Here is a 15,235-nt window from a genome sequence, read left to right as displayed (position 1 = left end):
TATGGTAGGCTTCTTTTCAACCATCAGAATTGGAGCAGTTTTAGTGGAATGGAGGAATTTTTGAACTCTAGATTAATCTTCACGTGATTTGATTATCATATGCTTAGTCAGTGATAGCTCATAAATGAAAACAAAACACAATTGAAATCTAGAAACCAACATTTAATTGAAATACAAGTTCAGAAAGGTGGTTTCGATATGGCGTTGGTGCAAGATGAGAAATTCTTGATTAACTATATACGGGCAGAGTATCTCAAAATAGCTGATGATGACCAAAGCAGAAGAATAATACGGCCCTACACAACAAATGAAACAGATTATCCAGATTATCCAGAACAGCAGTTGAGTCAAGAGTTCAATGAGATCCTAACTAGAACAGAGTCTCCTCCCATACCCATAAATGTCCTTGAAAATACTGATTTGATGAGGAGACTACATATGTCGAAAGAGAGTCTGGCGGATAGAATAGATGAAACGGATGAAGAAGAACAAGAACCATTTGATCACAACACTTTAAAGAAACAAACCTTGGAATCACATAAACCTGATTCAAAAGCATCATTGGCAACTTTGAAGTTCAATCAATCTCAGGATACTGTACCTGCTCAAGATCCAGGAACTTTAACTCCTCAAACCTCGGAAACATCACATATTGGGAAGAAGCTTCCTTCATTTGCAAACACAAAGATTAGCTATAAGCCACCATTCACAAAATTGTTCAGAAATACAAGCAGTAGTAACTCTTCTGCTCAAAGCTCAATGAAGTCTAAAAAGGAAAGGAAGAAACCACCAAGTGACAGGAACCAAGCTGATGACGGTGATAATGAAACTTACGATAATTTCGATGAAGAGGACAACGAGAGTGATGACGATGATGAAGATGATGATGACGAAGACTCCAATTTTGATGATCAAACAACAACTGCCTCACAAGCAAATACAGAGAGTGACTTGGTCGATTTGGAAGCTATGGAAGACAACACTGCGAGCCAAAGACAAGATGAAAGCGGCATCTTGGTTGATCAAAACTATTCAGACCTCAATACAGCTTCCCAAATGGATGAATTCAATGATAGCAAGTACCTTTATGGAGACAATTCTATTTCTTCGGTTGATGATCAATTATTATTGGATTCAGATTTTTCAGATGAAGATGAAGATGATATTATAGACAATGCATTACTTAGTGCTAGGTTACATATGATGCAAAGCAAGACACCTTCTTCATCAGCAACTCCATCCAGATCAAATAGGAAGCTCTCATTTGAAAAACAAGCTAGACCAAAACTAAGACAAAAAAGATCCTCATCTTTAAGTGTCAGAAACCAAGATACAAGCTCAAATGATTTAAGACATGTTCATTCAAACCCGAATATCCCAGATATGCAAAGATCAACTTCAGAAAACTCTATAGGGCCTTTGTTTGAGAAAGTCACAGTTCCATCGGAGCCAAAGTTAAAATCACAATTAAGTGAAATGATTTATAAAAAGTACAAGGCAGAAAACTCCGATCCCTTGGAATACTTCCTGTTTGTATCTGGAGAGAACATATCTAACAGGTTTGATGTTATCAATATGACGGTTTATTTGCCACAAGATAACACCTTGAAACTTAAAATTAGGAAAACTGTTACAGTGTTTGAAGCAATTGGTTTCATTTTATTCAATGTAACGAAACAATTCCCAAAGATGCTGAAAAAGAACAAGGCTCTCAGGAATCCAAACAAATGGTGTCTCAAATTGATCGATGATGATGGGGAGCCCTATGAAGGTTCATTTGGGTTGATGGATAGAACAAAAGTTGTTTCTTCGTATGGTGAGGATGAAGTTGCATTGATAGAGGTCAGTGATGTTGAATTTCAGTCTAATGAGATAAAAACACCATTACCGGTTTCAGAAGCGGAATTGGGTGGATCTGGTACTCCTTCTCCATCAAAGTCCAATGCCATTAAGCAAACCAATTATTTCACATCAATTATTCCAAAGATTGATAATAACATTAAAGACGCTGCTACTGTTAAAGTTGAGATCTATAAATATCCCGCAAATGAAGACTCTTCATTCACAGCGTTGGAGTTCCCATTAACTGCTAAATTAAATGAGATATTATTGAAATACACTAAAATGAAAGGGTTGGATCCAAATGGTTACCAGTTGAAGGTTTCTGGGGAGGATTACGTTTTGGATTTGAATGATTCTGTCAGCTCTTTGGATGGAAGTTATAAACTTGAAATATTGACAAAAAGAAAAACTAGAGAATTACAACTCAAGAAGAAAAAGATATTGGATAACAGCACATTACCTACAATCAACTCCAATTTAACTCCACAAAGTTTAATGGTGGCGAATGAATTGCCTAATGAATCGGATAAACCTCAACCTCAATCTCTGGGTAAGCCAGCAGTTCAAAGACGTCACTCATTCTCTTCAAAGCAGTTTTCATCTTCTTTTTCTAAACATGGTATTTCATCTTCTTTCAAAAATATGAATAACTCTAGAGGTTCATTAAGAACTCCAGAAGATTCAATGCTTCCCAATGCTGTTACTGCAGATTATAGAAAATACACTGTCTGGAGAAGGTTGCCAATGTCATTTATTAATCGTCATGAAAGATCATTTGCAATTGATGGTGAATACGTTTATATCCTGCCTAAAGATGGGAAGATATGGTATGACACTAATTTCAAAACAAGAACCTTCCATGTGAGTCAAATAGTTTCCTGTAAAGTCTCCAAGAGAATCCCTTCAAACTTCAAGATTGTTGTTCTGAAGAGTAATGGCCCCAAAAGATATGATTTTGAGGCCTTGAACCCTTCTGAGGCTGCTGAGATCATCAATAGGCTACATAAATTGATGGAGGCTTACAAGGTATATAATAACTCCGCTTTATGACTAAATTTTACGATGTTACGTTTATTGCAAGTGTATTTTGTGCCATCTGTCATTTGTATCTGGTTTCCGAAGACTTTTTACGTGGCTCAACCAAGTAAAAAAAAATTCATACACGATGAGCTGAATCTATTAGTACAAACTTCTAGAGAATCATTACACAAGTTAGACATCGTTCGCTCTCTTGACTATTACTTTACTATGGCTTTCTCAGACTCCAAGCTATCATCTAACTGGCTCACGCTCAAAAAGAAAACAAAGAAGCCTTCCATCACATCTAAAGCTGTAAAGAAAGCTAAAAGCTCTAAAAATGCAACACAATCAATCATTGACAAAATAACGAATAATTTGGATAAAAAGGACTCAAAGTCAAAAGATTCCAAAGAACTTACACAGTGGGCAGATGATAATGATATTCCACTAGATGACCTTTCCAAAGTTTATGACATATCTTCAGAATACAAACAGAATTCATTAACACCTTCAAACTTATCAGAACAAAAAAAACAACCAGGAAAATACTTAGCTATAGATTGTGAATTTGTTGGTGTAGGGCCTCAAGGTACAGAAAGTGTTCTTGCAAGAGTTTCCATAGTTAATTTTTATGGGTATACCATTTATGACAAATTTGTCAAACCTACAGAACGTGTTACTGATTGGAGAACCTGGGTTAGTGGTGTGAAACCTGAGCATATGAAGACTGCAATTGATTTCAAAACTGCACAGAATGAGGTTGCTAAGTTGTTTGATGGAAAAATTTTAGTAGGACATGCAATTCAACATGATCTTGACTCCTTGATGCTATCCCACCCAAAATCTATGATCAGAGATACTTCCAGACATCCACCTTTCAAAAAGCTTGCTCAAGGAAAAACACCAGCGTTGAAAAAGTTGACAAAAGAGCTGTTGAAAATTGATATTCAAGGTGCTGAACATTCATCGGTTGAAGATGCTAGGGCTACCATGATGTTGTATAAATTGCATAAAAAAGAATTTGAAAAGCTAACGCAAAGATTCAATAATAAGCATAAGGAATAGAAATTGAATGTTTTGAAATTTTTTAATACGTAGACTACATCTTATGATATTAAAATCTAATATAATCGGAGACTTCTATTCTAAATAATAATTAAAAACATATATGGAAAGAAGAACTGTGTCATAACAAATCGATAGTGATGTAAAAATAACTCATAAAAAACAGTAACTATCATAACTTTGGAAACATTGTGCATTGTTGGTTGAAACGAGAAGAAAGGAAAGACTGTGAGAAAAAAGTAATATGAAAAAAAAGGAAGTGTTCATGAAAAAAGCAGAAGCAAAGTGGTAAAATTCATTCGGTTTCAACTCTTGTGGCACAGATTCTTTGAACAAATGGTTGAATGAAATGCCCACGAGATCTTTTAAGCCCATTTGGATCTGTAGTTTCCGAGCCACGGTTGTCTGATTTTGGGAATCTGTATTTATTGAGGCCAGTTATCTCATTTTCAATCAACAATTGATCTGCATAAGCATTGAATTTAGTATCTTGGTTGTAATCAGGTTGTATACTTGCAATGGAAGCAACATCAAAAACAGCAGTGATTAATGCCACAGAACTTGAATTTTCACTTATTATTTGCCTCAAGGTTGGTCTGATTTTGAAATAAATTTTTGATAACACTCTTGGGTTCTTTTGACCAACATACTTCAATAATAACAAGAATCTGATTTTGGACTTTTCATTTGGATCACCTTGGTTGAAGTGGATAGCTGCTTGTAAAAGGGAAAGGTTTGAGCTTATGCTATCTGACAATATGTAATCAATCAACATTTTTGGAGCGAAAGCTTGATCGCCAAGTTCACGCAACCCCATTTCACTAATATCTGCACTGCACATTGCATCCCGTAAATCATCAGGTTTGAACAAAATGTAAAGAAACAACAAATAAGAAAGCGCACCGCGATCAAAGAGTTTGCTTGGATCAGAACTGGTACGAGTAATCTCGTTTGTGTATCTAATAATGAAGAAAGTTCTCAATGATTCAAGTGAGGAAGCTCTGGAATATGGTAATTGCAAACCTTTGATAGCAAGATGAAGCAAAACTTGGTCAAATGATTCCTCTGTGATAACCAAATCACTTAACGTTTCAAGTCTTTCAAGTAACGTACCAAACAGTGCTTTCTCATTCAAAATTGTTGAAACCACATCATAACCCACAAACTTATCTTTAATATGCATTGACAATAATGTCATGGTGATGAATTGAAGACCGCCTTGATATAACGCAATATGATCCGAGTATGTAACAACAATAGCTAACCAAAATATTTTTGTGTACAAAGGTGAGTTTGGCAACAATCCAAGAACGATCCTGGACAATGAAAAAATGGAGCAAATTGCCATGAAGCGGCATTTTTCATCGGCAATATCTTCTTTGGCTATTTCAGTAGCAATCTCAAGTACTTTGAAAACCATTGTGTCATTAACTCCACCTTTTGACAAAACACCCAATAATAATAACGCTCTACCTCGTAGAACTGAGTCTTTTCTGCAAACAGCATCAATAACATATCTATTCCATCTGGCAATCCACAAAACTTTGCTATTTTCAGTACTTGCAACATCTATAATTTCAAGTAAAGATGCAATCAAAGATTCCATTGTGCTAACTCTTGTGGAGAATTTTGAAATCTCAGTTGGGAAGTTATCTGAACTATCTCTGTTCAAACCGAACAAAATTCTTGATCTGTGAGATGTGAAGTGTTCAATAGAGTCTCTGATCTTGTTCTTAGACTTCTCTGATAAAGAAGCCTTTGTCAAGAAAGATTGTAAAACATTCAACAACAATTGATGACTTGCAATTCTTAAATCTAATGGACCGACATCAACCAAAACAGTAACAACATAGAAAATTTCAGGTAAGAACATTTCAGCAAACATCAATGAATCAAAGAATAGGGAAACACAAACTTGTACCAAAACTGTGATTTCAATCCAAGTACTATGGGAAGTAACAGAATAATTACCATCGCCATCAGGGAATGGGATATGCGAAATATCTCTTAATCTTTTGATGACATGACCGCATAGCTCAACTGTAGGTGTTGATGTCAATAAAGCAATGATGCTCTTCCAGTCAGATCCTTCAGCTTCACGATCTATTGCAGTTAAAACGATTTCATTCACCAAAATTGAGCTGATTCTGTCCTCAAGACATAATTTGGACCATATTTGAGCATTAAAGGCAGTTAAAAACACTGGATCAATAGCAGAAACGGACAAGAAATTTCGAATGATTTCTGAAACATAATCAGCACCATTTTCGTCATCAAATTTGAAGACATAATCATAAATGTTTGGGATCCATGGAGCCACATAAACAATCGCATTAAATCTTTGACGTGGAGTAACTTGCTCCCGATAAACTTCAAAGAATCCACCGATAACATCAGCTGTAACTTTTGGATAGGACTCAGCAAGCTTCTCAGATATTGAAACAACAAATGAGTTATTGTCTCTTGGGAAATAAACATCTGGTGATGGTGCCAATTGGCGTCCCAATTTCAAGTCAAATTTTTCTTGTGTAACAGCCAACAAATTGTATGAAATAGATCTAATTTCTGCAGAAGCCGATGTCAAGCCCAAAAATACAATGTTGAAAATTTGACCAAGCATATCCTCCAAAGATTTTTCAACATCCTGCTTGAATAAAGTTTCAGTGGGAGAATCAGTAGCTCTGTTCTTTGTAAAATATAGTAATCTCATTATGTCTAACGATTTTGGAGAAGACAAAATGATTTCTCTTCCACTTTGAAAATTGATGGTGATTTCATTTGGCACACCAGTTTTCTCTGAAACAGCAACGGCAGTGATTTGCTGTAGTTTGAAAACGTCGTTCAAATATATTTCCTTCAAGACACCTTTCACTTTTATTCTTTGAGGTGTAGTCTGTGAAATTTGCAAATATTCACTACCAATTTTAACCACAACTGGAACAAACCTATTTTGCTCGACTTGGTATAATGACGCATCTGTAAATTTGGCTCTGACATCATGATAGGATCTGACGGTCTCCTCAGGCAATCCCAAATTAGTTATAGTTTTGTAATCATTTCTAGCAGATGGGAAATGATACTCAAATCTACCTTGATTGAAGTAGTTACTTCCTTCTTTAGCATTCTTGAAAAAGTTAGGAAAAAGACCTGATGAAATGTTGTAGTAATAAACACCTTGACAGTTGAGACGCATTTCTTCTGGAGCTAAATTACCCAACAAAACCAACAAACGGTATGGGAAAACTTGAGTACCATCATTACCAGTACAGTCAACCACGATAGAAAACTTTTGATCCCACATTTTAGAAGCAATCTGAAAGATTCTGTAAAGAGCAATTTCTTGATTGTGCTCCTCGAGCTTTAGAAAATCAACATATGAAAAAACCAACAATGGACTACCATCTGAACTAATACCCTGGTAGATGAATGACGAGTCTTGGATTTTTCCTAAGTCTTTCAATGAATATCTGCTCATGAATTCAAACAACTCATTATTGGTCTCAGGGTTGATAGAAGCTGGAATTTCGTAACCAAATGTAATTGTAGGCTGACCCAAAATTGATAAAAGTTCACTCACATCTTTAGACAAACTTAAATTAATCAAAATCTCACTAGGATCATGAGTCACTCTCAAAGTTTCAGTTCTCACAATTTGCCAATTATCATACATAAATCTGTGGAAAAATCCAAAATCTTGATCATTCAAATTCTCCATGGTTCCAAAATCGAACGTGACATCATCATCAATGATAGTGCATTGGTCCAAGAAGTTGAAGACCTTTTCATTCAAAGCATTCAATTCATCAGTTTTAGATTTTAATAATGGCCATCTTAGTGATCCCAATGATCCATTAGCCATGTTCTGTAAGACTTTAGCTAACAACAAAAATTTTCTTTGCGTTTGGCGATTTGGAATATCAACAATTCTTTCGGATTCTGGACTGACAATAGCTGGGCAGAAGAACCTTAAAAATATGAATGAACCAACTGCGATGATTCTATACTTTGGAAATTTATCCTGAACACATTGTGAAATTGTTTTGCAAACAGCTCTGAATTCTATTGGAAATTCATTAATAGATTTGATAATTACCATCACCAATTTTTTCAAATAATGCATGAAATTATTCAAATTTTGCAAGGCAGTTTCATCACTTTCATCTAATTTTTCAACTTCTAGGTCTAATTCAGAGTCCCTGATTTCCAACAAAATCGGTCTCAATGTGGAAACCAAATATTCATTCCCTTTTGCCCTGCCAAACGCTGATAATGATTTACTTGCAAAACTGTTTCTTCTTAAGATGTCAGCATAATTATTTCCGATCAAAATTTCCTCTTTAACCAAAAACGATACCAAATTGGCACTTTGATTAACGGAATCTGCCAGTGACAAAGAGCAGGAGGCTAAAGCAGAAGCATCATTGGCAGGACAGGCTCTTGCAATGGAATTTAAAACTTTTGGCTTGGTGAAGACAAGTCTGAAAATGTCATTCATCAACTTCTTGGTTCTTTCTTCTTGACAAACGTTTTTAGATACAGAATAACTTTCCACTATACTGATGAAAACTTTCAAGAAAGCAACTCTAATTGACAAGTTTGAATGGTAACCGATTGGCAATGCATAAGACAACCCAACATCCACATTTGATTTCAACAAATTGGTCAAGCAAGCAATGATATGTTCTGAAACTGTTGAAACCTTGTGTCTAACTGAAATAGGGAAACTTTCTAACTCTGAATATCTCTCTAAAGCCTTGAGAAATGTATTGAAATAAATGCTGAAAAGACTTGCCTTGGAGAATTTCAACTCGCGTTCGTTGATAACTTGAGGAGCTTCCAATAATAATGAATCCAGTAAAAGGGATAAAGCTTTAACACTTTCAATTGCAATATCAATATAAATATAATCCAAATCTCTACCTCCATGGGAATGTTGATGACCTTGATGATGTGATTGGTCTGAACAATTACAGTCATAAGCAACAGCATTATCAAACCAATTATAGGCATGTCTCAAATAAGTGTTTCTCAGTTTATAAGCACCTTTAATTACCAATGCATCATTATGGTTTTCAATTTCATAAAACAACCTGGAAACTCTTATTCTGAGTTTTAAAACTGTGACATCAACATTAGCAACAGAATCAATAATTCTTGCTATTATGCTTGCACAGTTCAAGATATGAACTGACACTTGAAAAATTGTCAAACTATCACCATTGTTAAGCATTGCCTTCAACAAAACAACAATATGTTCAATGACAATAAAATCTCTAGGTGTTAATTTTTCAACGTTGGCTTCGAAACTTTTGACTTTAGGAACTAACAATTTGACAACTTTTCCATAACTTAATGGATGAACTTCAGAAGCCAATATCTCCTTGGCATTTTCTCTTGTAACTAAATTATCTTCCCCTAGAAGATCAAGCTCTCTTTGGATGAATTCATCAATTTTTTCATTAACATCATGCTTGAGTTCATCAGAGAAACCTTCATGTGTTTTAGCATTGACAAATATACCAGAAACTGAAGCTAAAAATCCAGCAAAATTTCTAAACTCAGCCAATTCAGCTTGTGACATTTCACTATAATCAGAATTAGCTAGTTCATTCCACCTTTCATAGATTCTCAACCAGACATTTAGCACAGCAGCACTTGGAGTTTTAATTTTCATGAAAAACTTTCTGATATTCTTCTGTAAGGCAACAACACCAGTGGTCAATGAGGTATCACTAGAAACAGCAATATAAAACTCCTTATTGAAATCTCTTTCATGAACATTATTTTTAACACCGTTATAGACTAATTCTGCATCAACAGCTCTAAAACCTCTTTTTATCAAGCCATAAGTGTCAAATGAAGGCGTGCATAAGCAAATCAACAAAGCTTGTTCCACAACAGTTGCAACGTAGGAATACAGCGTACTTTCAAGATTTTTGACGGCTTCAAAATATTCATAATGTTCCAATAATGTGTTCAAAGAAACTCTGTACTCCAAGAACTTAACAAATATTTCCAAAACTTCTCTTCTTTTTGGATCTGACACAGAACTTGCAATTAGGCCTTTGGCCAATGCGTTCAAGATGTACATGGATCCACCAAAAGAACACATAACATGATCAAAATCATCAGGGATTGAGCTTGAAGCAATGAAACTTAATAAATATTGAGTACATGATTGTATTAACTTTGGATCTGTATCTTTTAATGAAATCACCAAAGGCTCTAAGCTTACTTCAGAAGTCTCAAGTAATTCTCTATACTTCTCAACATTTGGTAACTCTGGTGATGACAAGAAATATAAATGTGGATATTTTTTGAAGATTCCAAAAGAGTTCGACAAAATTTCTCTCGATAAAGATGCATTTCTTGTTGCCAATTGAGCTGAAGGATCCCTAAAGTCTGAAGATTTTTGAGTATCATCAGATTGATGTGAGCTTTGGGTTGTAAAACTTCCATGTGATGACCCATGTGATCCATGTTGATGTGATGTGCTTAAGTGATGAGTTCTAAACAAATTCTTCGTTGTGTCTTTGAATTTTTCAGATTTGGGGGTAGAAGTGGAAGCATTTGATGAGGGAGTTGATGAAGTTTGTCTTGTTTCAGTCAGACTTCTATTGTCAGATGTTGAAGGTCTGAAACTATATTGAGAATAGAATTCTAATGAATTGCCAGAGTTGGTTTTACCTAGACTGGAAGTTTCTGTTTCCTCCTCATATAAAGATGGTACATATGAACTGCTCTTCACCAATGATCCCATTCTTATCATCACTTTTTTCAATAATGGGAAAATCTGTCTAACCAAATTTTGACTTGACTCTCTAGAATGTAATGTTGATGAAAACATCTTCAAAATTGAGGTGGTTAATTTTAGTGACTCTAGCGAAGCATTTTCGTCATTCAATATTTCTAATAATCTTGGTATGAAATCTCTTGAGTTCAAAACACACAAACTTGAATAATATTCCAACCTTAGTTCACCAAGTATTTGAGACTCTGATGCACTTGCAGTATGTAATAATGGTGAAGACTTATTTGAAGATATTGGTACTAAAGCCCTTGTAACTGAGTTATAATGCAACAATGAATATTGAACCAGCACATTTTCAGGATCATAAGGATAGATTGAAGCAGCGATATTTGCCACACAAACAACAAAATCTAGACCTTCTAAGACAGCAGAATTTTCATTGCTTGTATCTTTATTTTGTTCTAGCACTTTTGTAACATTGGACAATAACTTTTGCTTTTTATTTGAATTGAAGTTTGTCAACTTCTTCAAAGCTGTAGTTTTTGATCTTGAATCGTGATGAATATACGTTTCAATAGCCCTTGGGTACAAACTTAATAACAATGCCAGAAATCTATAAGAGCTTTTGAATTGTTTGTTATTACTTGAGCCAGTACCTAATGATCTTGTAACAGAACCATCCAAAAATGAATAAACTTCATCAAATAAAGCATCAGCTTCCATGGATACATTAGAGTCTGCCTTTGTACAATTCAAATACTCCTGAGGTCTTGAGTTAATCCATATTTTAACAGCTTTCATGAAGAAAGTTAACAATAATTGACGATAAACAGCTTTCTTAATAGTGGTCAAAATATTTCTTAAATGTTTCAAATACTCTAAAATATAGACTTCATTTAAGTAAATAGCACTGAATAATTCCAAATAAGGAGCAAAGTCATTTTCATTGTTGATGTTGTGTTTCAACACATTCAATTTTGCAATTGAAAAATTCAGAAATTGATCAGGGTTTGAAGCAGCTAAAAATCTCAATAGAGTTTCACAGTTAACATCAATCTGGTCTATCACAGATCGTAAGCTATATTCCTCAGTAGGAGCAGCAACTTTTCCATTGATCAAGGCCAATTCATGGACCAAGTTATTTGTGGATTTCAATTTTGAAATCAAAGTGATAGCTTTTCTGGCAATTTCTGGATCTATAGCATCTGGTTGAACAGTATGATAATCTATACCTGCACTTGCAATACCAACACCATTTGCGGAATTCAATGAGTTCATAGAACTAGAAGAATCTACCGAATTTTTTCTTGCATTTGGTTCTTTTGTGTCCCAGTGGAATTTTGATAAATCAGCTAATAACCTAAGGATAACCAACAATGATGATAGTGAAGTCAACTCTCTCTGCCTTAGAATCAAATGATTATCTGCTTTATTTTGTTCCTCAAGTAAGCTTATACCATACTTTAGTATATCTTGATAAAGATTTGTAACTGATAAATTTATTAACGCCTTTCTGGAATTTAGGAAAAAAACATTGGTTTCAACTTCATAAATGGTATTTTCAGTTTCCGAAGGTAACAAAGCTGAAATCTTGTTGAATATATGAGCCACCAAAGGAGTATCTTTCACTGATTGTTCAGAAGATACTGTGTGTATTGACATTCTTGTGGTGTAATTTTGCTATCTTTGTTATTGATAATGATAAAGTGGAAATGCACTCAAAACAAGACAAGAAAACAGACCGAAACCAAATAACCAATACTTTACTCTTCTGTGAAGTTAACAGCTGAATTGAAATGACTTTGAACTGAACTTGTAGTGCTCTTGTTGTTGTTAAGTTAGGCCCGTTTTTTCTTTTCTTTTGTGAATGTAATCCAGCGCTGAGCTAGTGTTATTGAATGAATCAGCACAGGGCGGCACTTGTGTTGCTTGTTTTGAATATGTCACTTGCCTTAATGCGTTTATAGGCTTAGCGTTGTGTATACGTGTTGTTGTTGTTGTTGTTGAAGTTGTTGAAGGGTTGTTGTACAATAGTAGATTTTGGTGATTAAGAATTTATTATTGTCAGTCTGCTAAACTCAAACGTCCACAGTCCAGACCCTCTTCTGTCTAGCGCCAGCCCAACGCCAGCCTAGAGGCCCAGCCTAGAGGCCCACCGGCAGAGCCCAGGGGAAGCATCATGGGCAAAAGAAAAGAAACAGAAAACGGCTTTTTGATCAGCAACACATCGACTGGATGAAAATGGAATGGACTGACGAACAAGAGAATTGAGGTACGTGTGAATACTAGGAAAAGTCGATAAAGTATTTTAGATCTGTTGTTCTTAGAGCTTGTGCTATGCTTTCATTTAAATTATGTTGTGCAAAATGGAGATGAAGATCTGGATTCCAATTCGGTGCTTGGTGCTCAAGTTCATGCCTGAGTCTCAAAGTTCTTTCAACGGTTCTAAAATCCATCAAATCTGTCTATCCGAAAGCACTATGAATTCATAAACAGCTTCATGTGCTAAATTAACTACAATTTCACCGTAACCACACGCTAAACACTGTTGGAACTTGGCACCCATGCATATTAGATTCTTTGCCATCAGTTCATTTTCTAGAGCTAAACCATGAACAAAGGATGGTGAAAATTACTTATAGCCGAAAGAGGGTACCAATCTTGTAATGCTCAAGCTTCAATGACCGTGAATCTTGGACCAGGTTTACATACTTGTAAAGAATTGTTTGATCACCTATAGTATTCGCTTTGAAGTTTGGAGTTTGAGCATGTTGTTGTAGCTGTTACAGTGAAGTATTCAGGCGTAATCGCTTGTTCTGATTGGGGTTCAGATGCGTGAGTAAACCTATGCTCTAACAGTAATAATATTGCAAATACTCTCTATTTTAAACGACTTTAATATAACGAATTTCTTCTTCGATTATTTGCAAAGCTTCCCATTAACGTCCAAACTAACTCGAAACAGATTGATCTTGATCATCGTTGAACTGCCATAAACGTTGAAATTTGAAAGCTTTAAAGCTGATCAAATTACAGATCGACTACAAATTTCAGCACAACCTGCTCTACTTTCAAGGTTCTCATATTTTTTGTAGAATTCAATCATTCAACAATGCTGTCAAAGGTTGTCTATATGATCTAATCAAAGATTAATATCATTTGGTACGATTCTACAGCGTTTATGTGTGAGATAAATTACCCCTGGAGAAAACTTACAGTTGATTGTCTTTAAGCCCAATTAACGTCTTTTCGATATGACCTGGCTGCCAGATCGACGATAATTCTGTTCAATTCCAACCAAACCAGAAGGTCATTCATCCAATCTGAGAGACTAGCATGTATTAGATGACAGACTATTTGGCATTTGCTATTTAAACAGATCCTTCTTTTTGTGTTGTCTTCTGTCCACTTATTTCCATCTTTCACCTTTCAACGAACCTGTAGATCGTGTATCAGTCTCCAGATTCATCATGATCAGACTTGCGAATTATTGACGTTGAAGTTTGAAAGTTTCTATGGAACATTGGGAACTTTTAGAAAGCATGCAACTAGTCGTTTGCCACTTCTTTAAAGCACTTCAACGATATCTAGCACTACAATCTGACATCCATAGACTTTGAGACCCTTCAATTAAGTTTAGCACTCTTTTTTACATTGCTGCAATTTATTTCGCAAGATCACCGTTTCAAGGTGTAGACTGCCGTATATGGCATCGAAACGGTATTTCGCGAATGGCTACCTAGCAGGGAAACGGTTACACAGGCCCTGGTCCAAAGCCCAAAGAGTGCAATACTGACAGATTCAATAAAACTACAACTTCATATAACTTTTTAACTCATTTTCATAAATATATACAATTATTAGATCATATATATCTTTAATTCTTTTTTTCTTATCTTTTAAAAAACCAAAAAGATCCCAAATTTTGTTGTTATTGTTGTTAAATATCCGCCAAATGAAAAAACAGATAATAAACCATAGACGTTATAATAAAATAAAACTTTTTACTTTCAAAATTACTAATGCACATACACCAATTAAAATAAAACTTAAATGACTCTCTTCATCTCTTGATCACCTCTTTTACTCTCAATAAATTACTCCCAAAATAAAAATTCAAATATTCTTTCTTGTATATCAAACACCTTAAAAGTTCAATTTGGTAAAGAACCATTTGTTTTTACCAGCTTGGTATCTTTCTTCAAAAGCTTTTTTGATAACTTTTTTAGCATTTTCACGTTGAGATGGTTCACTGAAAGTTTCACTAGTTAATTCATTTTTGAAGTTTTCAACATCTAAAGTGTAACGAGTTGGTAATAAATGGTTGTAGTTAACAACTTTAATGAATGGTTTAACTTTGGTCTTTTTAGCCAATTTCTTAGCACCTACTCTTTTAGAAACTTTTGATGGATATCTTTCAATACCTGCAACAATAGCATGTGGGAATTGATGAGCTTTTGAACCTTCATCGTGTGGTTTGACAATTACGACTTTTTTACCAGCGTAACGACCTCTGACAACAATAGCAACTTTACCTGATTTAATGAATTTAGCCAT

At 35.0% G+C, this 15,235-nt stretch overlaps 4 protein-coding genes across 4 annotated transcripts; 2 read left to right on the top strand and 2 right to left on the bottom strand.

Moving 5' to 3' along the window:
- Positions 1 to 198: 198 nt before the first annotated feature.
- On the top strand, positions 199 to 2,892 carry AVO1 (Avo1p; the record flags this gene model as incomplete). The annotated part of the gene is made up of 1 exon (XM_019183895.1): positions 199 to 2,892. The coding sequence occupies one exon, from the start codon at positions 199 to 201 to the stop codon at positions 2,890 to 2,892; it is 2,694 nt and encodes an 897-aa protein (XP_019036296.1).
- Positions 2,893 to 3,381: 489 nt separating this feature from the next.
- On the top strand, positions 3,382 to 3,894 carry REX4 (putative 3'-5' exonuclease; the record flags this gene model as incomplete). Its single annotated transcript, XM_019180668.1, has 1 exon — positions 3,382 to 3,894. A coding segment is annotated over one exon (513 nt), but the record flags the coding sequence as incomplete, so codon positions are not given.
- A 236-nt stretch (positions 3,895 to 4,130) lies between these two features.
- IRA2 (Ras GTPase activating protein IRA2) lies at positions 4,131 to 12,675 on the bottom strand. The gene has a single exon (XM_019184230.1). It carries the CDS (start codon positions 12,338 to 12,340, stop codon positions 4,223 to 4,225), a length of 8,118 nt encoding a protein of 2,705 aa, XP_019036294.1. The 5' UTR covers positions 12,341 to 12,675; the 3' UTR covers positions 4,131 to 4,222.
- A 2,149-nt stretch (positions 12,676 to 14,824) lies between these two features.
- WICANDRAFT_36077 (60S ribosomal protein eL27) lies at positions 14,825 to 15,235 on the bottom strand (the record flags this gene model as incomplete). Its single annotated transcript, XM_019182396.1, has 1 exon — positions 14,825 to 15,235. One exon carries the CDS (start codon positions 15,233 to 15,235, stop codon positions 14,825 to 14,827), a length of 411 nt encoding a protein of 136 aa, XP_019036293.1.

Source organism: Wickerhamomyces anomalus, assembly GCF_001661255.1.
Source record: "Wickerhamomyces anomalus NRRL Y-366-8 unplaced genomic scaffold WICANscaffold_7, whole genome shotgun sequence".
Lineage (NCBI taxonomy): Eukaryota > Fungi > Ascomycota > Saccharomycetes > Phaffomycetales > Wickerhamomycetaceae > Hansenula > Hansenula anomala.
This window is presented reverse-complemented; position numbering and strand designations above follow the sequence as displayed.